Source organism: Topomyia yanbarensis, chromosome 1 (genome assembly GCF_030247195.1).
Source record: "Topomyia yanbarensis strain Yona2022 chromosome 1, ASM3024719v1, whole genome shotgun sequence".
Classification (NCBI taxonomy): Eukaryota; Metazoa; Arthropoda; class Insecta; order Diptera; family Culicidae; genus Topomyia; species Topomyia yanbarensis.
This window is the reverse complement of record NC_080670.1, coordinates 122151174-122177817: the sequence shown is the minus strand read 5'-3', so window position 1 is coordinate 122177817 and position 26644 is coordinate 122151174. Positions and strand designations below refer to the sequence as shown.

General features: G+C 39.8%; 2 protein-coding genes across 4 annotated transcripts in view; one reads left to right on the top strand and one right to left on the bottom strand.

Annotated features, from left to right (window-relative positions):
* The window catches only part of LOC131684009 (regucalcin-like), a 571198-nt gene that overhangs the window by 410927 nt on the left and 133627 nt on the right, over positions 1-26644 (bottom strand). The gene's annotated exons all lie outside the window — the stretch shown is intronic.
* Positions 2457-5400, top strand: LOC131683935 (zinc finger BED domain-containing protein 4-like). The gene is made up of 2 exons (XM_058966388.1): positions 2457-3717; positions 3781-5400. The coding sequence occupies exons 1-2, from the start codon at positions 2797-2799 to the stop codon at positions 4306-4308; spliced, it is 1449 nt and encodes a 482-aa protein (XP_058822371.1). The 5' UTR covers positions 2457-2796; the 3' UTR covers positions 4309-5400.

The window sequence follows — 26644 nt, the reverse complement described above, 5'->3', positions numbered from 1 at the left end:
ATTTTTCAAATTTGTTCATCTTTGTAGGTTATAGCCCTGAAAAGTGCTTTTAATTTACAAAAATGACATGCGAAATGGAACAATCAGTCAGCCGCACGGTTTGCCGTCTGTTCCAGCCGCGCGCTACTTACATCGGATAAATAATTAAAATTGGAAAGAAACAAACAACCTTCCCCTTCAGCAGATAATTTGAAACACTGATAGTAGGGATGGGCGATACTAGTAACGATACCGACGGTATCGATACTTTGCTGAAAGTATCGAGTAATTTTGTATCGATACTTCAAGATGTCATAAAGTATCGGTATCGATACTTTTTGAACGATACTCGCGCGTGGTATCGTCTCAGAACCATACGTTAAGGGTGGGAATATTTTCCTATGTATTGGTGCTGCTGTCGAATTTGAAGAGCGAAATAAAAATTCGACAAAAATCGAAAATCTACGGAATAACATTAAGATTTCTGACAGCTTATTTACAACCACAGATGCGAACTCAAGTCAAAGGAAATTGGTTTGTTTTCATCACGAAATAATCCAGCGCCTTTTCTTTTTCAACGGGAATAGAAAGGTCAATTGACCTTTCTATTCCCGTTGAAAAGAAAAGGCGCTGAATTATTTCGTGATGAAAACAAAATATTTACACTGCAAAAATCCCGTGCGAGATGCCGTGATTCATTTCCAGAACTGTAAACTGGACTTTATCCAAAATTTAAAATTAATGTTTAATAGTGTATTCATTAAAATAACCTTCATTGAGAAATTGATAAGAAATAATCACAGCTTGATAAAAAAATGACAGAGGTTGTTATACTCTGCTGAAAAAATTCACAAAATACCCCTTAAGCTACTGTAAAGTTGCTTTTTGCCTGTGGGGTAATCATTTTCTGAAAATGTGACGTCACACATTTTTGGCGTTTATTTCCCAACACACTCAAAAATGAATAATGCTTCCACCCTTAACATTATTGTCCTGGTAAGAGTTGATTTTTTCTCCGTTTTTTGTCATTAGGCACCACGACATTTGTTTGAAAATTCTGTCAAGGGTTTTATCAACAAGTTTGCTCCTGCGAACAGAAAAACCCGTCCGACGACCATACATCGTTAGTCCGATTCGTTTGAAGTTGGATAGAATTGGTGATTTTGTCGGACGTCGTACCCACCCGAGTTACGTCAGAAGAAATAATCAGCTAATCAGGAATGTCTCATGGATTGCCTAATAGAGTTCTATGCAAATGATTTCACACACTACCTGGGGGGTTTGTTTTCCTCCAGCTGTCATATGTAAAACTGCCAGCCAATTTAGAAATAGCTCACCTAAAGTATTAATAGTGTTGGAATGGTCTACGTCGCTCTAAAACTTATTCCGGAGACCTACAATACCGGTTTTTTAGGTTCCACCATGAAAATAATTGAACCGAAAAATTATTTTCGATTTGTTGTCTTCCATCTATGACAGGTGGAGGAAAACAAATCGTTGAACACACTAATAGAGTTACAGATTATACTCTATTAAGATTTCTGACAGCTCATTTACAACCGCAGATGCAAACTCAAGTCAAAGGGAATTGGTTTGTTTTCATCGCAAAATACCTAACCTCGACCGATTTTTACAGTGCACAATATTTTGTTTTCATTATTTCGTTATTCAGTGCCTTTTCATTTTTACTGGGAATAGAAAGGTCAATATCAATAGCTTTGTTTCAGTACGCGCTTCTTGCTTCCAGTTGCTCCAGAACAAACAGAAGCAAAAAATTTGCTCCTTTTTACTCCGGTTTGCTACCATAAGATGAAAAAAGAGAATGGAATACAGGAACGATTTTTCTGTTTGCTCCGGAATACTTCTAGTTTCTCCTGGTACTGGAACAAATCTCATATACTCCAGGAGTAGCGTTTTACGCCAGCGTCAAATAACCGCTCACGCAGTTTTGAAAACAGCAATTTATTTTGGGTTTCCGGTTTTTGGTAAAATAACGTAACTTCACGCTGACGGTAAGTTTTTGAAGTTCTACTTACAAACATGAAATATTCTAGTTTTTTAGGGGATAAAGAAAGTTTTTTATATTGTATTAATAAATATTATTTTTCTATAGGGCAGCTCAAAATGAGTCGTTCAGTAAGTGGTGTCTGGAATTTTCTGAATAAAGTTGATGGTGAGAAAGGAGCAAAATGCCGCATATGCCGCAAAATGTATTCAACATCCGGTAATACCAGCAATGTATGGAAGCATCTGGCACTGCACGGTATTACTAAAGAGAACCACAAAGATGCTGTAATTGGAGAAAAGGGGAAAGTAACATTTAAAAACAAGCAGATAATTGATGCCAACGCCAATGACGATCTTGACAGCACTCACGAAAGCAACGATGATTCGTCTTCAAGTATTATAGAAGCGGTGAGTATATTTTTATTTCCTACATGAATTACAAAAACTGAATTTATCTTGCATTAGGGTGGTTCTATCGGTGGTGGTGCAGCGTCAAGGTCTGCTTCGAAGAGCAGCGTATTACGACCACAAACGCGGAATAATGATTCACCGAGACCTTTGGTGCAACAATCTCTTCATTGTGTCATTGAACGTGGAAAATCTTTTCAAGGTAAGAACGATATTTTTCCCTTTTAATTTATTAATTAGTCGCAGTAAAAATTAGATATGTTACTTATTATTTGTATTTCTTGTGCTAATTTAATAGAAAACTAGTAAAATTTTAATGCTCGCTATGATTAAAATAAATGTAAATTTTCTATTGCAGTTGGTGGTTCTCGTAGTATCGACATAACGGATGCGTTACTGTTCATGGTCCTTAAAGACAATCTCTGTCTTTCGACGCCAGAAAAAGTAGGTTTCAAATATTTCTGTAAAACTACAGTGCCACTATGGACTCCACCTAGCAGAAGAACCCTTACTAGACAGATGGAACAAAATTATGAGAGATTGTCGCAACACGTCCGCGAAAAGTTCTCAAAACTTTCTGCTGTTGTCCTAACAATGGACGGGTGGACTGAGCCCCACAATACTAAAGCTTTCCTCGGTGTAACTGTGCACTATGCAGTCGATGACGAAATGCATTCGGCAGTATTGGGAGTGGAGCCTATGTCAAGCGCACACACACACGACAATTTGGCGACTGCATCCCTACAGTTTTGTAACCATTGGGGTCTAAAACCGACGCAAGTTTCGCACGTTGTTACTGACAATGCTCCGAATATTGTTCTTGCTGCGAAAGAAGCATTCGGGGAATCAAAACATTTAGCATGTTTTAATCATACACTAAATTTAATACCCTCATCAGGGGTGGGTTTCAAATCGGTAAACGGACAGCGTATCCCATACGTTCCAGGAATACCAGCTCTAATTAAAAAACTCAAAAACATTGTGACTTTCTCACATACCAGTTACAAGTTTGCGGATGAATTGAGAAAGGTGCAGTTAGACGGAGGAGCTACTGAGGGCACGCTACTTCGGTTGATACAAGATGTTACTACGCGTTGGAACTCAACATATTTGATGTGCGATCGTTTCCTGAAGATGCAAAAAATTGTATCTGTGGCAGCCCTTAACTTTCCTGATTTGGACATGTTGACAGCTGCAGAACTGGCAACTTTAGCATCTATACAAGACCTTCTTTGGCCATTTTATGATGCGACAGTCGAAATGTCAGCGGAAAAGACCACGACGGCTAGCAAGGTTATACCATTGATTTCGATGATAAATATAGTAAGTTCAATGGTTTTGCATATCTCAGCTTGTCACATTTGCTTTTTTTTCTTTTTTTCGTAGGAACTTTCCAAAGTTGAAATACCTGACCGTGACATCTGTGCACAATCCTTGAAGAAGTTTCTAACAGGAGAAATGGTACGACGATTTGGGGAAGCCGAATACAACATGCTTCTCACAATGGCGACACTATTGGACCCTCGATTTTTAAAGGTTCATTTTCAAAAGGCTTTAGCGGTTTCGAAGGGGATCAGTTTAATGGAAAAAGTAATAGTAAACGAATTAAGAAAAGAAGCTCCCGAGTCCAACGCAGCTCATGTTTCATCAACAGCAATTGTAACCAGAGAATCAAATTCGAAAAGAAATTTATGGAATTTCCACGACACTTTGGTCAATCAGGTTGCCACGGCATACTCGACTGATGACTACGTAAACGTTGCTCGACAGGAAATCAAAGCTTTCTATTCCAGAACAGTTATGCCTCGAAAAACAAACCCCCTTGCCGTGTGTAATAACGAATTGCGATCTAGAGCAACCATAGGGGCGATGAGAATGGTTGTCCGAGTTATGAACGGTTCGATTTTGAGTTGACCTAGTGCTGCGATCTTATTAGCACTATGAACCCTTCCCGTATATATTATATATTTTTTTTGTCAAAATATATTGAAAATAGTCGATTTTCCCGAAATTAAAAAAACAAGTCCGGTATTGATCGATACTATCGGAAGTATCGATACTTCTCGGTCGATACATCGATACTCAGTATCGAATTAACTAAAAGTATCGCGATACCAAAGTATCGATACTTTTTGAAGTATCGCCCATCCCTAACTGATAGTTTTAAACGTGACATCGGCTTTTATCACTTTCGTATTGTTGATGGAAGGACCGCCTTCATGCAGAATAACGAAAAAATATTTGCGGATTCTTTTTGGTACGGCTTTCGCTAGCTGGCAGTGTTGCCACATCCTCCAATTTTCTGAAACATTGCAGAATTTTGGATTATGTTTCCGAAAGACTCTTTTTAATAAATCACAGGTTTTCGCTAATTTCAACCTGCAAATGTACTTTAAGTAGCTGCACATATTTGTATTGTTTCGGAAGGATAAATTTAAACAAATAACAGATCGTTGCAAATTTCAGATTGTCGATATACGCGCAAACTACAAATAACGAATATAAACTGCGCAATTGGATTATCGCTGTCAATGATTGGAAATATTCCAATTTGTTCTTTATTGTTATAGCCTTTAAAAGGACTTTTAATTTAATAATAATAACATGCAGAATGGAACAATTATTCAGCTTTAACTGAGGTTTGCCAACTCTTCCAGCCGCGCGCTATTTACATCGAATCACCCCCAGCGGTAGCAGTGATCAAATGCAGCACTCATCGCAGCGCATTGTCAACATGCATGACTGCTACTGCTGTTCTTTACGGCCCGACGTTCGAAGGGAGAATGAAGTCGCTCAAGGAATGAAATTCTTTAAATAGTCGAGGATGACGTCATTCATAGAAGCGTAGTGTGCTGGGTGCTCCAATATGTCGTACGAGTCGCTATAGGCACGATGTTACTTGTCTGGCAAAACAGCAACAACTGATTCAAACAGTCACGCGGCACATTTATTTATAACTTTTCGTGCTCGTTTGAATCACTAAGCTGCTCAGTATCGACGGCGCTGCCGGGGATAGTTTGACTGATGTATGGGAATTTTCACGTTTTCGAGATCTGTTCATTTTTGCTTGTTTTTCAATAGCGTGCTATTGAAATACAAAAACACTAAAGCAATAAAACATAATTTCAGTTAATTCCGAATTGTTTGGTGATAACCAGACGGAAATCCGTTCATAAATAAGAAAGTTATTAGCGTTCAAAATAGTGACGCAAAAACGTGACATCGTTTGATTTTAGATTTTAGAATGACACCCTGCCCCAGATAGTGCAGTAAGACATTTTCAATGTCAAAAATTGTGGGTAAATTAAACAGCTTCACTCATTTTGATAGCCATAAGTAGACTAACAAACGAAAACAATTTTTTTTAATGCAGCTCTGCATTCAATTATAAAATTTCGTTCTACGGTTTGTTTCAAAATGATTCGACTTCTGCTAACCTGCAATATAACTCTTCGACATGGCATTTTCAAATGAGCGTGCAGCACCTTATGGATAGGACGATGAAGAATATAAAAAATGACATTTTAAACTCGATTATACCTGTTTTTCGTACGGGATAAAACTTGCTTACTTGCCCTAATATGGTTTGTGCGCAACATGGGCCATAATATTGCACATAAAGGTCGAAAAGTTGATTCAAATTATTGAGATGTATGCCAGAGGAATATGGCGCCCCGTTACACTGTTTTCATTTGGCTTCAGGATGCAGCCATTTCTGCGATGACAGGTACTAACGTCTTAAACCGGACTAAACTCAGGCCTAAAATCAAAGATAGTACCGTGCGGCGGTACCAACTAGCTTCAAGCTTACCGCTATAGATGAAACAAAGTTAATATTACACTACGGTGACGGTATAAATTTTACACACACTTTCCAACTAGTTGGAGCAGAGTTTCCAATCCATACAGACGGAATCTTAGGACGAGATTTTCTTATTAAATATAAATGCTCTATAGATTATGAGAGCTGGTTATTACATGTTAACCTTCCGGATATCAATATTTCGATACCAATTGTAGCCCCTAGACTTGCTCAGGGTGGTGAAATAATGCTTGAGTGGATGAATTGGTAGCATATGCGCTAGAGGGAACTCATTCATTGAGCGGGGGGGAATCAACCAACACACATGCAAGCACCGATTTTTTTTTTCATGAAACGTTTATTTGACACGGCATTTACAAAAGCTTTTTTACGCCAGGTTATTTTTACATAACATGTTACAAAAGTTCTTAAGACTATCACGTTATAATAAAAATTCACTTTCTAATGCTAACACTGAGGATAATCATCATTTTGAATATTTATATTATACTCTATTTTCTTGAATTTCATTGTAAACCTATTAATAGTTTTTCTGTAATCTTTGTTTATTTTTTTCTTTATTTATATCGTTTTATCTAACTTAACTAATTGCGAGGAAATCTAAATTGTTTGTGGGTAGCAAGGGAAAAAAACTAGAAACGTTGTGGGGATCATTATATTTGAATATTTATTGTTTTCAGGGAATCATAAATAAGGCCCATGTATGTAAGATCTCGTAAAGCGAGGATATCACGAACAGGAACATAGGGTGGTTTTCTTCTGGTTCATAAGGAGTCTATTAATTGGGATCTGGCTTCACGATATTCAGTGCAAGACCAAACAACATGTTCAATGTCTTCGTAACCCTCTCCGCAAGCACATTGATTATCTTCTGCGATCCCAATACGGCGGAGATGCGCATTCAACGTATAATGGTTGGACATGAGCCTAGACATCACACGAATGAAGTTTCGACTTACATCCAACCCTTTGAACCATGCCTTCGTTGATACTTTAGGGATAATTGAGTGCAACCACCGATAATTGAGTGCAACCACCGTCCCAGATCACCATTGTCCCATGATGTTTGCCAACTAGTAAGCGTCCTCTGACGAGAAGCGCTATAAAATTTATTGAAGGCAATAGGTCTTTCATAGATGTCACCGTCCAGTGCCCCTATTTTGGCTAAATTATCCGCTCTCTCATTACCTGGTATGGAGCAATGAGCGGGAATCCACACTAAGGTAATTTGATAAGATTTATTTGTTAATTTAGTTAAGTATTCTCGTATCTTCTTCAAAAAGAACGGAGCTTGATTATAAAGCTTTAAAGAGCGTAGTGCCTTAATTGTGCTGAGGCTATCTGTGAGGATGAAATAATGGCTCGGAAGTAAAGTATCAATGATTTCCAGACTATAGTGAACTGCTGCTAGTTCGGCTGTGTAAACAGAGGCAGGTTCTGCAAGCTTGAAAGAGATCGAGGTGTTATTGTTGAAAATACCGAACCCAGTGGCCTCATTGATTCGTGACCCATCAGTGTAGAACATTTTATGGCAGTCAATGTGTTGGTATTTACTTATGAATATTTTAGGGATCTCCAGAGAGCGCAGGTGATCCGGGATTCCACGAATTTCCTCTTGCATGGACGTGTCGAAAAATAAAGTGGAATCGGGAGTATCTAGCATATTAACACATGTCATAACATAACTAGAAGGCGTTATTTCTTGTGACATGTGATTGAAATACACTGTCATGGATCTGGTTTGGGATTGAAGCTCGACAAGTCTTTCAAAGTTTTCAATTACCAGTGGATTCATAACCTCACATCGTATAAGTAAACGAGAGGAGAGATCCCAGAATCGATCTTTTAAGGGAAGAACTCCCGTTAGTACTTCAAGACTCATCGTATGTGTCGATTGCATGGAACCTAAGGCGATTCGTAAGCAACGATTTTGTATTCGTTCCAATTTAATAATGTGAGTGTTTGCAGCTGAACGGAAACAGAAGCACCCATATTCCATTACTGAAAGTATCGTTGTTTGATACAATTTTATCACGTCACTTGGATGAGCACCCCACCAAGATCCAGTTATTGTTCGGAGAAAATTTATCCTTTGTTGGCACTTTTTTATCAGATACCTAATGTGGCCTCCCCATGTACCTTTAGAATCGAACCAAATTCCGAGATATTTTAAGGTTATGACTTGGGCTATCGTTCAACCAACCAACTCAAAATGTGTGTTTGGGCAACACTGTTTTGTATATTTTTGCTTGAGTTCCTGGCAACGCGGCAAATGAAGTGGTGAGTCGCGGTACAAAGTTCATTTGTTATGTAAACAAACTAAAGTGAACCTCTCGCTGGAGAACATTGCATGATAATGTTTAACCTCACTTTTTTGACAGTTCAGAGATTGTTTACATGGTTTTGGAATTTTTGTTGATTCGATCATAGTATGAGAAACTTGGTTTGGTTCGCTGCCAAATGTTAACACTTTCCAAACAAGGTCGCTCAGCTGTAATTTTTTATTTGATGTCAGTATCATACATTGTTCCGTTAAATTTAACATTTTTACTTTTCTTGTACATGATTCATTGAAGAAGTAAGGAATTTCTAGCCAAACATTTGAAAAAGGCCTACTGCCAAATGCGAACAAATCGAATTTTTATGTTCTCTATTAAAATCCTGAGACAGAACCTGTGGATAGATGTTTTCCTTTTTTCTGTTCATTTTATCTCTTGTCTTGCATAGCCACTCTTTCTTCCTCTACATTTAACAGTTCCCCCTGGTTGCAATTGACATTAGGTTTTTTCGTATCCACACGTCCCGTCCCAGTTAAAAACTTTATATCTAGTCATGTACATAAACATGACGCAACAATGGATTATGAATAATTTTGATAACGATTTTATAACAAATCATAAAACGGCCCGGCTGATATAAAAGTCCTAACTAGCAATATACTTATTATAAAATGATTATAAAGGATTATTGTAACTGATTCCAAATGGATTATAAAGGCAGTGAAATACGTACTCAATGAATTAAGGGGAGTGTCTGATGTAAACAATATGCGCAATCAAACTAAGTAAAACAGTATTAAATTTTTAAATTATAATGAATTCGACCAAAACTTCTTTAAGCCTTTTTCTCAAGGTTTACGTTTGGCAGTTAGACCCTTTTCAAATGTTTCAAATGTTTGGGTTGAATTTAGATTATTTTATCGTTTTTGCAATCAATTTCATTTGGTTTGTTTTGTTCACAATGTTAGACAATGTTAGTTAGTTAGAGTATTTTGGTGATCTATGGCAATTGATGACCTTTACACCCCATACTAGGTCCGCTCCTGTTGCAACTGTTTCGCCCCGTCCGGCACCGAGTCAATCGATGGTCCAGCCTGCACCGCAATCGTCTGTCGCTATGTCAATGGCAGGGACTTGGATTAAAGGCTAAAATGTCAGCTACGGTTGGTGGTGTTGCTGCAATCGGTTTGCAGCGCCAGTAGCAGACTGCTTCGGTTGAGCAATACGTTCCGGTATCGGACGAAGCTAAAACTCCGGCAGGACGAAGGTTTCAACGAGGGGCTCTGGCATAAGTAGCAGAGTCCTTGCACTTACTGCTTGTCGAGTGAACAATTCCGACGAAACCACTGCCGCTCTCGCCAAGTTTGATCACCGTAATAAGTGCAACGTCAGCGGTATAGTGCCAAGAATAGTCGAGAAGAGTGCCAGGACTGACTTGCCGAGAGCTACAAGATTAAATAGCAGGGCGTTTTTAAAGTGACCATAGTATAACGTAGAGGCTTTAGGCAGATGATTTATTCAGCAGAATAAGATAGCAAAATTACCCAAAACATAAGTGCTGGCTGCCGAAGTGAATCCACACACATCATCACCTACAGAGGCAAGCAATATTGGAACGCAGCGAAATTCCTCACAATGAATTGATCTCGTTAGATGGAATTCCAGGAAGTACAATTTTCATAGCATAATTTAGTCGACCGAAATTGTAGTCCTCAGTCGAGAGAGACTGATAGAGTAGAAGCAGCTAGAAATTTTCTTTCGAAAGCTAGCAGCGGTTTCGCGTATCCTGCGCTAAGTAGAGAGCGTTAAGACATCTCCGAAGCATGTCAAATGCTATCAGATGAGAAAAAACGTCGCATCTATGACCAGTACGACAAGGACGGTCTGCTGACCAACGGTTCCGTCCGGTATATATATATATATATATATATATATATATATATATATATATATATATATATATATATATATATATATATATATATATATATATATATATATATATATATATATATATATATATATATATATATATATATATATATATATATATATATATATATATATATATATATATATATATATATATATATATATATATATATATATATATATATATACAACATACTAATTACTTATCCTTCCGAAAAAGTAAATAAATTTACTATACAATTTATCATTCGCTGCCTAGTTATTTCCTGCCAATTTGAACAAGACAGCAGTTGCAGATAGCTTTATTGCGGTGCCAAAATGATGGCAACTCGGGATACAATATAAATTTACATATAATTCTAGAGAAAATTTTCAATAGGACGTAAGTAACAATGAGAGATTCTCTTTGAGGTCTTTCTCTTCTGTTCATTACGCGGCCATTTCAACGTTTACTACTCTACTCTTTGCATAATATTGTAGTAAAAACCGTCGGCTTTCGATATGTACTGGAAAATCAGTACAAAGTGATGCAATGACGTCGTAATAAACGAAAAAGAAAGTAAACAAAGAGAGGCTCTCAATGTTACTTACGTCCTATTGAAAATTTTCTCTAGAATTTCTCCTCCCTGATATTCTTCCAGAATGTATAATGCTCTGCATTCTTATCACTCCTATCAAATCCTTCTTACTATTCTACTGTATTCTTCGACACATCCATGAAGGAAGAGATTCGTGGAATCCCGGACCATATACGCCCTCAAGTGATCCCCAATATATTTTATAATAAATTCCGGGAAGTCGACTGTGACAAAATGTTCTACACTGACGGATCAAATCTCGATGGGTCCACTGGCTTCGGTATCTTCAACAATACTATCACCGCTTCATTCAAGCTCAATGATCCCGCTTCAGTTTACGTCGCAGAGTTAGCTGCAATTCAGTACACCCTTGGGATCATCGACACTCTGCCCACAGATCACTACTTCATCATTTCGGACAGCCTCAGCTCTATCGAGGCTCTCCGTGCGGTGAAGCCTAAAAAGCAATTCCCGTATTTTCTGGGGACGATACAGGAGTCCTTGTGTACGTTATCTGAAAAATCTTATCAGATTACCTTTGTTTGGGTCCCCTCTCATTGTTCTATCCCGGGCAATGAAAAGGCCGACTCATTAGCAAAGGTGGGCGCATTAAATGGTGACATATACGAAAGACCAATCTGCTTCAACGAATTTTTTAGTATTTGTCGTCAGAGGACACTCAACAGTTGGCAAACCTCGTGGAGCAATGGTGAACTTGGACGATGGCTACATTCGATTATCCCAAAGGTATCAACGAAGCCTTGGTTCAGGGGGATGGATGTGGGTCGGGATTTTATTCGTGTAATGTCCCGACTTATGTCCAACCACTACACCTTAGATGCACATTTGCGGCGTATTGGGCTTGCGGAGAGTAGTCTGTGCGCTTGTGACGAGGGCTATCATGACATCGAGCACGTTGTCTGGGTATGCGCCGGGTATTTGGACGCCAGGTCTCAGTTAAAGGATTCCCTTCGGGCCCGAGGTAGACCACCCAATGTCCCAGTCCGAGATATGCTGGCAACTCGTGATTTCCCCTATATGTCCCTTATTTATACTTTCATAAAAACGATAAATATCCCAATTTAGCCCCTCTCTTTTATTTCTTGTTTTTAGAAGTTTCCTCTTGCCGCGTGGAACCGATAAGCTGCAGACTGCCACTATGTAACCGCCGTCGCCCTTATCACTACGGAATCTGAAGCGAGATCGACTCGAGGTCCGAAGGATTCCCTTTGAAGGATTCCCCGCGGGTCCGAAGAATACCATCCGCCAATCCGACCTACTAGACTGAGGCGCAAATTTGTTTCGCTGATCTCCCGTTTGCCTGAAAGTTGCAAGTTTTGCTCTTCTCTACCGGTCACCATCTACGCCTTCTCTCCCCTGTCCTTGATACAACTACTTCTACACCGATTTTGGAAATGACCAAGCATAAGTATCCGATAAAAAATCAACTTTGTATTCCGTATTCCTAGTTTTAAGATAGTTGTAATTTCTACTCTTTGTTAAAACTATTGTCCCTCATCTTGTAAATAGAATTGTATCCCTAGTTTTAAAACATCTGTGAAATTTTTCATAAATATTTGTTCCCCCTTTTGTGTACCAAACTATATTGTTAGTTTTAAGATAACTGTAAATATTTCCTAAAAAACTATTACTATTGAATTCCTTGTTTTAAAATTTTTCATAAAAAAAAATCATTTGCCCCCTCTCTTATATATAGAATTTTTTTTTCTAGTCTTAAGATAGCTGTAAATTTTTTCTCTTTCATAAAAAAAAAATATTTCAACATTGCAACCTCCTAGTTTTTAGATATTCAAAATGTAAAAACAAAAGAATTCGGCACCGCCAAGCTAACGCATTTGTGTCTATCAAATAAACGAAATGAATAAAAAAAAATCCTTCTTACTCCTTATCGTCAGTGCCGAGCACTGTTTTGCATTTGCGGGCTAGATTAACGACAATGCGATAATCGACGAAACTTTTGCTGTAATGGAACTTGAACACGAATAATAAATAATTGTGCCATTCGAAAGCGATAACCTTGTTGTCCTCATGTTTGCAGCTATCATACGCTGGTAGACATTCTGACCAATGGAAACGTTCTTCGGTATGGGCATTGAACGATCAAAATCATTTCAACAACTTATCATCGACCAAATTCGTTACCTATAATGTTCAGGTAAACTTCACCACCTAAAATGAGTAATCAATCGGATCATCTTGTTAGGACTTAACCCACGAGCAAACAAACAAATGTGTACAAATCCTTATCCATCATCCAGAAAGCAATCGTTTTATAGCCCAATGCTTGATCTTGCGATTCAGCGTATGCCACCGGGTTTTACATCCAGCGCCGATTGGTCAATGTATGAACCAGGTTCCCATTGTTCCAATCCTCATCCGTCTTGAGTTGATATTCTTTCAAAGAGCATCGAAAGTATTCAAGTAATGTAAATTTTAAAAGTCCATGTAAACAAGTCTTAGGTAAACAAGCACACTGAACTGTCAGAAAAGTGAGGTTATACATTTTCATACAATGCTCTATGTTTTTGACAGGTATATGAATGAATCATTTCAGCATCAGTGATGCCAGGTCTATTTAAACAATAGGCTACAGTAAAAATATAAAAGTCTGCAGATTGCTACGAAAATCTTCAATAAACTTTACATAGAAATGTAGTATGTATATATTTTAAATGATCAAAAATGTTGAAGACTGATGTATAAATTGGCTGGCATAGGCTTTGTTCTGCTAAATATTTGTAATCTGCAAAAGATCTACAGTGAAAATGCAAAATCTACAGATTTACTAATATATGTGCAGATCTGGCATCTTTTTAGTATTCCCCAAAGGAAATTCATCCAAATGGTGTAAAAATACGGGGAAACAAGGCAAGATAGGTATTCAGAATATGGGGTTAAATGAGCAACTTGCACTATTTTTGATTTTTTCAATAGTTAGAGGTACCAAATCATCGCGGCAATAGGCAGTAACGAATTGGGGATAAAAAAGGAAGCATCCTATCATATAAAAAATTTTCATTGTCAAACGCGAATCTATGAAATCGTTACTTGTGGGAGCATCGCGAATGATTTTCTGCGCAGGAGCAGAATCTGGACAAACTTTCTTGGCAAAATTCAATATCCAGCGATTCGAAAAATCTTCGCTTTCATTAGTTACGTTTCGATTCCTCATTATTCTGGCTGTGTTCCAAAGAGTACTCATTGACAAGCCATCAACGAAGCGTCTCCAATAACTAGACTTTTTGGCATGACGGAGACCGTCAAATTTGTTTTGCAAAATCGAATAATTTTCAAAGTTCGCAGTTTCTTTGTAAGCAACTTGTTTAGCTTCATATGCATCCGAGCACTCTTTGTCCCACCAGGGATTAGGAGGCCGGCTATTCATTGTCATGCCAGGATTGCATTTCGTTTGCGTTTGTTCTGCTGCTTCAATAATCAAACCCGCTAGAAATTCATATTCTTCGGTAGGTGGTAGCTCTTCCGTCGAAACAAGAGAAGTGGAAATTAAAGATTGGTATTTTTTCCAATCAATATTTCGTGTCAAGTCATAAGGGACATTGATTGAATTCGTGAGGCCTAATTCACTGTTAATTGAAATAACGACTGGCAAATGATCGCTACCGTGAGGATCAGGTACAACCTTCCACGTGCAATCTAACCGAAGTGATGTCGAGCATAGAGATAGATCTAATGCACTTGGTCGGGCGGGTGGTCTGGGGATGCGTGTTATTTCGCCTGTATTTAAAACTGTCATATTGAGCTCGTCACAAACATTGTATGTCAAAGAGAATCGATTATCATTGAAGAGGGAACCCCACAATACTCCGTGCGAGTTGAAGTCTCCCAGTATCAGCCGCGGAGCAGCCATGGATTCCACAACCTCAAAAATCTGACGTTGTCCAATTTGAGCTTTGGGAGGTATATATATATATATATATATATATATATATATATATATATATATATATATATATATATATATATATATATATATATATATATATATATATATATATATATATATATATATATATATATATATATATATATATATATATATATATATATATATATATATATATATATATATATATATATATATATATATATATATATATATATATATATATATATATATATATATATATATATATATATATATATATATATATAGAAGCGATAGACATGTTTTTGCCTTTAATGTTCGTTTGGACAGCTACAGCCTCAATGCCCACGAACAAGGGGATGTTAATTCTATAGAAAGAATAGCACTTTTTAATTCCTAGAAGCACTCCTCCATACGGGGTGTCTCGGTCTAGGCGAATAATGTTGAAATCATTAAAGTTGAAATTAATGCTTGAGGTAAGCCATGTTTCACATAAAGCAAAAGCATCGCATTTCAAATTATGCAGCAAAATTTTTAAGGAGTCAATTTTAGGTATGATACTTCTGCAATTCCACTGTAGAACAGTGATGGAATCTTTCATTGGAGGAGGTGAATTATCCATTGAAAGATTATTATTATTATTATTTATTGGGCTTTAACCACACAGGGTCATTCGCCATAAGAAAGGAGATAGTTGTGATACATTTCACTGATTTGGTTTTTCTTCTTTGAGATCGATTGGCTATTGGATTGATGAGGTGTTGAGCTCCGGAATGAAGACAGCTTGCCAGGGCCGCGGGAGAGCCTCCCCAGCGCCCGGTTTTGGTATGTCAGTGGACCCACTGAACGATGGTGGTGGGTGACTTGTTTATTTGCGGTTAGTCGAGAGACCTCCCTAGCACCCGCTGGGCGGTGGTAGTAGTTGGGCTGACGGATTTCGATGGTGGTAGAGGCCGCGGGAGAACCTCCCCAGCACCCGATCCGGACGGTGGTGGAGGGCCCGCTGGGCGGTGGTAGTAGTTGGTCTGACGGATTGCGGTTGTGGAAGGGGCGCGGGAGAACCGCCCCGGCACCCGGTCCGGGTGTGGCGGAGGGCCCGCTGAGCAATAGTGGTAGTGGTTGCAGTAGAGGATGGTGTGAAGTTGGCCGGTTCGCGGTCTGTCTTAGATAGATTCGAGAAGATTGGCATCTTTCAGGAAGGCAAGTAGTGCCTCTTCGTGCACTGGGTCGTTTGCCAGTGTTTCTCGAATCGAGGAGGGCAAGTTGTGATGTCGTCGTAGGTTGTCGAACTCCCTGCAGTTTATTAGTAGATGCTCCACCGTGAGTCTAGTGCTGCAAGATGTGCATATTGGAGGGTCGACGCGGGTAATGGTGTGGGCATGGGTGAGCCTCGTATGTCCCACGCGGAGGCGGGATAGCGCTCTTTGTTCAACTCGGTTTTCGCGGTCTGTCCACTTTTCGAGGTCTCCCTTTACCTTTTAAGGGGAGCCTCGGAGAGTCCTCCAGTGAGTGATGAAGTGCTCAGAGGTCTTCGCCTTGAATTCCCTGATGATGTCGGATGACGGTACCTCATTAGAGAACAGGGCGCGAGAGCGTCGGCCGAGCGCAGCCAAGTGGTCAGCATCCTCGTTACCGCGGATTCCGCTGTGTCCGGGTACCCAGCATATGGTAGTTAATGAGTCACAGGATTGTTCTATGGCTTGGACATAGGGGTGCTTGGACTCCCCTGATTCCAGCGCTTTGATGACTGAAAGGGAATCGGAGAAGATCACTGTGGGTGTGTCTTAAGGTTTGTTGGTAACCGCAATGACGATGGCGGCGGCTTCCGCGGAGAACACGGAACACCCGGAGAGTAAACGACGGGCGAGGCCCGCTCCGATTCCGCTCACACCCGCGCCCACCCCCTCGCCAAGTTTCGAGCCGTCGGTGTAGATGTGCAGATGGTTTGAGTATTTTTGTTCGACCATCTGTAGGAATTTGGCTCTGGCAGCCCGGGGAGGATCTCCTGCTCTGGTGGATACAGCCAGACTGATGTCTATGTTTGGACCGCGCTCGTGCCAGGCGCGGTTGTTGACCCGATGTAGCTGGGCGACTGTGGGAAGAGGGGCATTGGCAAACATGGTGTGTATGCTCTTAGCTGTCCGTAGTAGATGGCATTCATCACCCGATGTTTTTTCTAGGAACCCCATGGCTCGTCTTAGAATGGCTACTGCCACTGCCCACCGACAGGGAAGGACGCCGGTTTCGACGCAGGCAGCTTCGGCGGGGGTGCTTGGCAGCAGGTTTGAGGCTGATCTGATTGCTCCGTGATACAGCGGTGCGAGGGTATCGATTAAACCCTCCCAGTTACGACTGGTTATTTCAAGGCCATAGAACAGACGACTGTGGATGAGGGCCTGGCTGATGTTAAGTGCGCTTTGCCTGTTCCACCTTGGGTGTCTCGAGCTGATGGTGCGGACAAGACGTTTCCTGCTTTCGCAATCCTTTTTCACCCGTCGAAAGTGTGGAAGGAAAGTCATCTTACGGTCGATTATCACGCCAAGGATTTTTGGCTCTTTACGGAATGGTATTACTGTTCCAGCGAGTTTGACCGGCCGGTCGGTGGCTAAGTGGTAAGAGTTGCAACAGTGTGAAATAGCGCGTTACCTATAATGTTCAGGTAAACTTCACCACCTAAAATGAGTAATCAATCGGATCATCTTGTTAGGACTTAACCCACGAGCAAACAAACAAATGTGTACAAATCCTTATCCATCATCCAGAAAGCAATCGTTTTATAGCCCAATGCTTGATCTTGCGATTCAGCGTATGCCACCGGGTTTTACATCCAGCGCCGATTGGTCAATGTATGAACCAGGTTCCCATTGTTCCAATCCTCATCCGTCTTGAGTTGATATTCTTTCAAAGAGCATCGAAAGTATTCAAGTAATGTAAATTTTAAAAGTCCATGTAAACAAGTCTTAGGTAAACAAGCACACTGAACTTTCAGAAAAGTGAGGTTATACATTTTCATACAATGCTCTATGTTTTTGACAGGTATATGAATGAATCATTTCAGCATCAGTGATGCCAGGTCTATTTAAACAATAGGCTACAGTAAAAATATAAAAGTCTGCAGATTGCTACAAAAATCTTCAATAAACTTTACATAGAAATGTAGTATGTATATATTTTAAATGATCAAAAATGTTGAAGACTGATGTATAAATTGGCTGGCATAGGCTTTGTTCTGCTAAATATTTGTAATCTGCAAAAGATCTACAGTGAAAATGCAAAATCTACAGATTTACTAATATATGTGCAGATCTGGCATCTTTTTAGTAGTCCCCAAAGGAAATTCATCCAAATGGTGTAAAAATACGGGGAAACAAGGCAAGATAGGTATTCAGAATATGGGGTTAAATGAGCAACTTGCACTATTTTTGATTTTTTCAATAGTTAGAGGTACCAAATCATCGCGGCAATAGGCAGTAACGAATTGGGGATAAAAAAGGAAGCATCCTATCATATAAAAAATTTTCATTGTCAAAGGCGAATCTATGAAATCGTTACTTGTGGGAGCATCGCGAATGATTTTCTGCGCAGGAGCAGAATCTGGACAAACTTTCTTGGCAAAATTCAATATCCAGCGATTCGAAAAATCTTCGCTTTCATTAGTTACGTTTCGATTCCTCATTATTCTGGCTGTGTTCCAAAGAGTACTCATTGACAAGCCATCAACGAAGCGTCTCCAATAACTAGACTTTTTGGCACGACGGAGACCGTCAAATTTGTTTTGCAAAATCGAATAATTTTCAAAGTTCGCAGTTTCTTTGTAAGCAACTTGTTTAGTTTCATATGCATCCGAGCACTCTTTGTCCCACCAGGGATTAGGAGGCCGGCTATTCATTGTCATGCCAGGATTGCATTTCGTTTGCGTTTGTTCTGCTGCTTCAATAATCAAACCCGCTAGAAATTCATATTCTTCGGTAGGTGGTAGCTCTTCCGTCGAAACAAGAGAAGTGGAAATTAAAGATTGGTATTTTTTCCAATCAATATTTCGTGTCAAGTCATAAGGGACATTGATTGAATTCGTGAGGCCTAATTCACTGTTAATTGAAATAACGACTGGCAAATGATCGCTACCGTGAGGATCAGGTACAACCTTCCACGTGCAATCTAACCGAAGTGATGTCGAGCATAGAGATAGATCTAATGCACTTGGTCGGGCGGGTGGTCTGGGGATGCGTGTTATTTCGCCTGTATTTAAAACTGTCATATTGAGCTCGTCACAAACATTGTATGTCAAAGAGAATCGATTATCATTGGAGAGGGAACCCCACAATACTCCGTGCGAGTTGAAGTCTCCCAGTATCAGCCGCGAAGCAGCCATGGATTCCACAACCTCAAAAATCTGACGTTGTCCAATTTGAGCTTTGGGAGGTATATATATAGAAGCGATAGACATGTTTTTGCCTTTAATGTTCGTTTGGACAGCTACAGCCTCAATGCCCACGAACAAGGGGATGTTAATTCTATAGAAAGAATAGCACTTTTTAATTCCCAGAAGCACTCCTCCATACGGGGTGTCTCGGTCTAGGCGAATAATGTTGAAATCATTAAAGTTGAAATTAATGCTTGAGGTAAGCCATGTTTCACATAAAGCAAAAGCATCGCATTTCAAATTATGCAGCAAAATTTTTAAGGAGTCAATTTTAGGTATGATACTTCTGCAATTCCACTGTAGAACATTGATGGAATCTTTCATTGGAGGAGGTGAATTATCCATTGAAAGATACAATCGCTGCAAGGATGGGTCATTGAGCAATCAGCTGCTCTAAAAATGTTCTAATTGTTGGGAGGAACGCTGAAAGTATACTTTTTAGTGGTTCAGAAATATTGAATGCTGTGCAAATCCAATCAACAATTTCAGAAAATTTCAATAAACCTATCCCCGGTTGAGGCTCGGAGGAAGTTGAAGTTTTATTATTTCCAGTAATGGTGTTCTGTTTGGATTGTACATTACCAAAACCGGGAGGGACTGGCTTCGGTATTGCATCGGAATTCTTTAGCTTTGACCGCAATTTATTTGTTGGAGGAGAAATTTTAAGGCCCTTGCTTGGCAGTTTGGGAAAAGAGGATTGTTTGCTTTTCCTGGATCCTCTAGGTAAAACAAATGATGTACCTTCGGACGCTTCGTCAGAGTCAGACTCTTTCGGCAATAGAATAGCGTATCTGTTTTCTGGGACCGTGGGTTCAGGAGTAGCATTTTTCAGTATTTCTGCATAAGAACGCTTAGACCTCTCCTTCAAGGATCGTTTAATTTTCTCCTCCCGCAATTTATATATGGGACACGCAAGGAGAACGTGTGAAGTTTCTCCGCAATGTAAACATATTTCTTAGTTTTTATTGCATGTATCCTCTTGATGAGGCCCCCCACATTTGCCACACCGTACCTTATTGGAACAGTAAGTAGCTGTGTGGCCAAGCTGTTTACAATTGAGGCAATTCATCACACGAGGGATGAAAAGGCGAACGGGGAGCCGAATTTTATTAATAAGAACATGGCTAGGCAAAGCAGACCCAGCGAAAGTTACACGAAATGAATAGGATGGTCGGTAAACTTTTTTCTCTTCTTCAATTGATACTGAGTTCAATTGCTTAACATCGAGTATTTTTACTTTATTAAGCAGGGTGTTCTTGAAACAACCAACACCATGCTTAAGTATATCCTCGGCAGTGAGACTGGGTTCGGAGATGACTCCATCGCATTCTATATCGCGCGAAAGTATATAAACTTTATATTCACGCGTGAAGAGTTCACAGGCTATTATCTCGTTAGCTTGTCTAATGTTATCAATGCTAACTCGAAGTTTATCTTTATTTACTTTCACGATCTCTATTACAGCAGAAAATCGTGAAGTCAGATCCCGTGCAATTTGGACAAGGTTTAATGGCTTTCCTTTCCGCCTGAAGAAAACTTGCCAAGGTCCAGAAGACCCTTGGGGGTACAATTTTATTCTAGGGGGAGTGGAGGGAGGGGGATCAGAAGAATTTTGCTCTTGTGAAATGGAGGATTCCATCTCACTATCCTCCATCTCGACTACCATACACAATAAGTTGATTAAATACTAACACTAGCTGAATTATACTAAAAATCTACCTGTCCTTCGAAGAGTTGTAGTTTCACGTTGTCTCCCTCTGTCACACGCTCGGGTTGAACACAGCGCAACCACCACTACCAAGATGGAGCCGCTGTTTACCTGTGGGTCCAGTGGTATTTCCTTACTACGCAGCGTGGCTAGGTACACAAATACACAAAAGCCCGCACTAGCACAGATGAATAAGTGAGCTCCACCAACAAGATGAAGCTCTGTCTCACTTCGTCACAAGCGCCGACTATATGCAGCGCAACCACTACCACCACCAAGGTGGGGCCACCGCTTACCTGTGGGTCCAGAGGTATTCCCCTACCACGCAGCGTGGCTAGGTACACAAATACTCAAAATCCCGTATATGCACTAATACGGATGAATGGGTGATGATGAAGCGAGCCGCTTCACCAACCAGATGCAGCTCCGTCTCACTCCGTCGCAAGCGCCGGTTATATGCAGTGCAACCACTACCACCACCAAGGTGGGGCGCCGCTTACCTGAGACTTCGATGCATGCACCGATGTTGCAAACCAACATAAGGTGGGCAAAGTGGAAACGCTCACTGCAGGTTTCTCACAAGCACTACACTGAAATAAAACTCTGGTGGAATAACAATGACGAGGGCTGATTACTTCTTTTTTGAGTTCGCAAGCGAATATTAAAGCTAGTGGTGTAACTGGCTAATAAGGGCCATCACTATTTGAACTAACTCACGGTGCACTTCGGTAACATTATGGATTTATTCTTAATCGCTAACATGAACTCTATAACCTACGTGACGTCACTACGTTCTACATGCGGTTTGGGTTTTAAGTTATGCTGGTATGCTAGGGTGATCTCGGGCTAGGTTTCCGGGACTGCTGTCGACTGCTTGTAGTACTTGAAGTCGATACTGGATATTAGCGTGTCGTTACGGGAACCGATGTAGTTGTCGTTTCTCGGAGGCAATCACGTGGATGTGATGCGAAAGCTGCCTTGTCGTGACGGAATTGACCACGTGGTGTAGGGCCGAATTCCATCAGCAGGTGCGATATTGCTCTCGTAGTAGCGTCTGAGAGCCGTGCACAATCTGTCCGCTGGTCCTAATTTGCGTTGAGTCTTCTTCGCCGTGATAGATGGCTTATTTAGATACGGTCTCTGATGATAATTTCTGTGAAGAGAGCGACTTACGGACGTAGATCCGAAGCCCGAGATAAAAAGGATCACTAGGAACCTACCCAGCAATATTAGAAAATCGGCCACACTTCTTATCGATCCTAACCTATACCAGCTTTTTATAACGTTTCATATAAATTACCTTTTTATCGTGAGTACACTTTTTAATTAGCTTTTAACAAATTTCGTGCCTTTAGCTTTAACCAATTTTACACCATTAGATATAAAATTTTAATATATATTAATTTTAATTACCGAAACTGTACATATTTTAGCACTTTAACTATCTATTAAATTACTTACTTTTAACTCCGTATGTATCTGTCACCTCTTTTTATTCGTAACAATATTTATCCTTAGACTCAAAAATATTTTAAACTGTAAATAGTAAGACAATTATTAACACTGTACACCACGTTTTTAAACAAATAACCTAACCAGAAAAATTTAGAACCGTCGCGCACTTCTAACTTCGTTGGTATTCACGGACAGAAAAATGGTTCAGTATTTTGGCTGAGCGTATTAAAGCGCGATCAGTGAGTCTGATTCGGAGAAATAACGAAATCACCCGAACTTTGACAATAATTGTGTTTCCGCTCAGCAGCCGTTATTTGGTCTCTTCACCCGTGGATTGCCCTCGGCGACCGATACCCTAACCCATTGTAAACAAGTACCACTCTTGCTGGAATGCGACTGTGAGTACCTTCGGTGGTATGGAGAGAGGATTTGCTAGTCAAAATGAGGGTCGGACTTAGGGATTGGGAACTCACAAGCGAGTCTAAGGCTCATTTCATTGTGGCAGAGCCAACAATTTGGAATGGTAACCGACGGTTACAATACCCCGTCGTCCTTCTCCAACGTAATCATCGTTTATATTAATAATCTGTATTTTTTGGTCAATAGCGAGGTTTCTATCTGAATAACAAATTTAACTGGTTGTAAAATCATTTCAGATGAACACTTAATACCACTTGTTCTTGCTCTTTTGGAGAAGCGGAGGCTTCTCCGTATGAAACGGGAAAAAAAACTCAGCATACCAACACTCTTACGTGTTGAGAACTGTCAACTGGCTATTATCAATCGGACTGTTTACATTCGACACGAGAACATTACATGTGGTTAATACGCAGGTTAAACGTAGTCGCATTTCCTTTTTTTAACGAATTAATTCGCATTTTTACAAAGATGTGGCTATTAATTGTGTCTTGTCGACAGAAAATTTCCGCGCGCGCGATGTTGCGGCGAGATATTTTGTTTCATTGGTCGGTTAGCGTTTCATTGAACGGTTGGTTGTGTCTCGCTGAGAGGAAAGGATCTGTCGTAGGAGACAATTTTACCCAAATCGGAGAAAGGTGTAAATCAATCGATTGAGCTATATTGTTGACCGTGTTTTGGACTACTCGAGCTGAATGAACAGGTGCAAACCCTTTGATGTCCGGATCCATCGCTTGCCCTAACCTATTCAAGACCTCCGTTTGAAGATTATTTTGTTTTTTTTTTATCTTTTAAGATTCGGGTCTCAAATCTGCCGTGGAGAACACACCGAGAGATTTTCCGTTTTCATCGGCCAACTCATACGAGCTGGTGCAATTCTGGCCATAATAGTACATATAATGCGTCCAATTTTGCATTGTAAGCATCCGGATGACAGGCGAAAGTTTCTTTTGAAAACCCGCTGACCGATTGAGTACACCGGAGCAGGATTCTTGGATCGCAGATTGTAAACTTTTATGTTTTTTTCGTGAGCGCTTTTAAGATTTTTCATCACTATGGAATAAATATGTTTATCGATTTCCTTCTTCCTTTCAACCCTCTCTTCCTCCTTCAGATCTATCTGATCCGTATCCATCCGATGTTCCTCCCCTTTCCCTATTATTTCATGTCCGAAAAGTAAACGATATGGTGAGTACCCGGTGGGAGTGTGAGGAGTGTTATTTAGACAAAATTCTATCTCGGACACCCGTGTGTCCCAAAGTCTCTGATCCTGTTTCGTGTAGGACCGCATACAGGCGTTAATCGTACGATTTAGTCGTTCAACCGGATTCGATTGGCAATGGTGCCGGGAGTTTGCCCAATGTTGTATGCCGTATTTAGCTAAAAGCGCTTTGAATTCCTAAGACAGGAAGGAGCTGGCATTGTCTGAGATCATATATTCTGGTACAGAGTATCGCCGAAACCAGGCCTCCTCTAAAATTTTTGTTACTTATGGCGCTGAAATTCTTTTCATCGGTACAAGCAGACACCACTTCGAAAAGAGGTCCATGATCACTAGAAGGTGAACATTTCCGGATTTGCTGCGGGGAAGGGATTGAATAAAATCAAGGACGACTATCTGAAATGGTTTCGTAGTGAGGCGCTGTTTACCCGGTTCGGGGGTCTGCGAGCGATTCGCAGGTTTGTTTTGTGTACAGAGGGTGCATTTGCGGACGTGGTCCCGAACATCTTCCGCCATTTTCGGCCAAAAATACTTCTTCCTTATCCTAGCAAAGGTTTTATCACACCCAAAATGTAGACTCTCATCATGTTCCTCTACAAGGATTTTTTTTCTCAGTGGTTCTGGAACACAAGTTTTCCATGAGAACCGGTAATCTAGAAGCTCATCCGAAACAGAAATCAGTTTCATCAATACTCCCTTGTCGACCTTAAAATCTTTTTATTTTTCAGGTGGTTTTGAGACCATATCAGCATACCACCCCTCCGTCACTTTGATCTCTTCTACGGAGCGTGATAGGGCGTCTGCTATAAGATTATCAACCCCTTTTCGGTGAACTATAGCCATGTCATGACGTTAAAGCTCCATACTCCATCGACATAAACGGGAGGACGGACGATGATGTAAGTTAATGCAGAAGCATATGTGAAAACCGTGAATCTGGTGCCTTCTACATAGCACCGCAATTTTTCTATCGACTTGAGAACGGCTAGTCCTTCCCTTTCAGTTGCAAAGTCTTTTTGTTGAGTGGTGTTTAATTTTTGGGAGAAGTACGCAATTGGCTTCTCCACATCATCGTAAGATTGTGTCAGAATTCCCGCTATTGCAGCATCGCTCGCATCGCAATGAATAGCGAAGGGGCGCGAAAAATCGGGGTTGGTTAGAATGGGTGCGCTAATTAACAGATTTTTTATTGTTATGAATGCTGTTTCAGCCTGATCGTTCCAATGCACGGATTTCGATTTATTTCTCAAGAGATTTGTCAAGTACTGTGTAACTTCGCTATAGTCACGGTGTCTTTTTTTAACAACTTTATGCAAAAAAATTCAGCATCTCTGAAACTTCAGGATTTGAAAGAATGGGCTTTCCCCTTTCATTTGAAACCAAAATCAAAATAATCCGTCGGGGGGTCTAGAGCAACTTTTTTTTTAAGTTTTTTTTTTCGTGAAAACATAGATTTTACAATGGAACTAGTTCATATTTCTGCCCCTAGATGGTGCTGTAGACATTCGAACAACACTAAAAGTGAGAATCTGAGATATTATTTAATTGTCTACAACTTTGTTACCAACTAAAAACCTATTTGAAATTTTTCGGATAAGTTGTTTAATATTTTAACGAATTCTAAGTCTAAGTTAGCTTCACAGAAGACCTAGTGGTTTGTCAATTCACAAGCACTTTTTTTATTTGCCAAATAGTTGTGTTTAGTTCAACAGTGAATTCAGCGGAATTTGAGAGCTTGGAAAGTCTCACCTTTCAGCTGAAAATTATAATTCCCTGATACAGGGCACCATTAATATGTTTGAGATGAAAAGTCTTAGATAAGTGTTGACAAAACTAGTATGATATTAATATTTTTGTTCATGATGGTAAGTGATTCCTCCCGCAGAAACAGCTTTTGCTATGATGTATGCCTTCTTTTCCATTTTTTCGATTGTTCTCAGGGATGACTGATAACTATTCTTACATGAATCTCCTACTCTGTTGGCATCTTCGTATAAAATTCACTTGTCCTGAACTTCAACCTTTATATTCGAACAAACTCAATGAAACTTTTAACGCACCATTGCACTATTTCGCGGATTTCATTGCAACGCATGGTTAAAAACGCTGATTATCCGTTTGCAAAATTAACACAATGTGACAAACAGTTAACAAAAAACTTTGAGTCTTTGGATCAAGATAATTTTTTTTTGGGATATATTCGAGGACTTCTATGTATATATAAGGTTTTTGTTGTACTCATATCATATTTTGTTTTCAAAAGTAATACATTTCGCATAATCTAGGATCAATTTAGTAACGATATCTCGCATAATTGATAGGAAATGGCCGTAAAATCCAACTGCCACAATATGCTATGCGGAGAAAATTTGAATAAATCGTTTCACGCTAAACAATAATTTCGACAGTTACTGCTGTGGTTTGCGTTAAATTAGAAACGCCAACATTTCGTCTTGATCGGACTTATAATAGCTGACTTAAGCGATCATAACCTAAATTATACGAC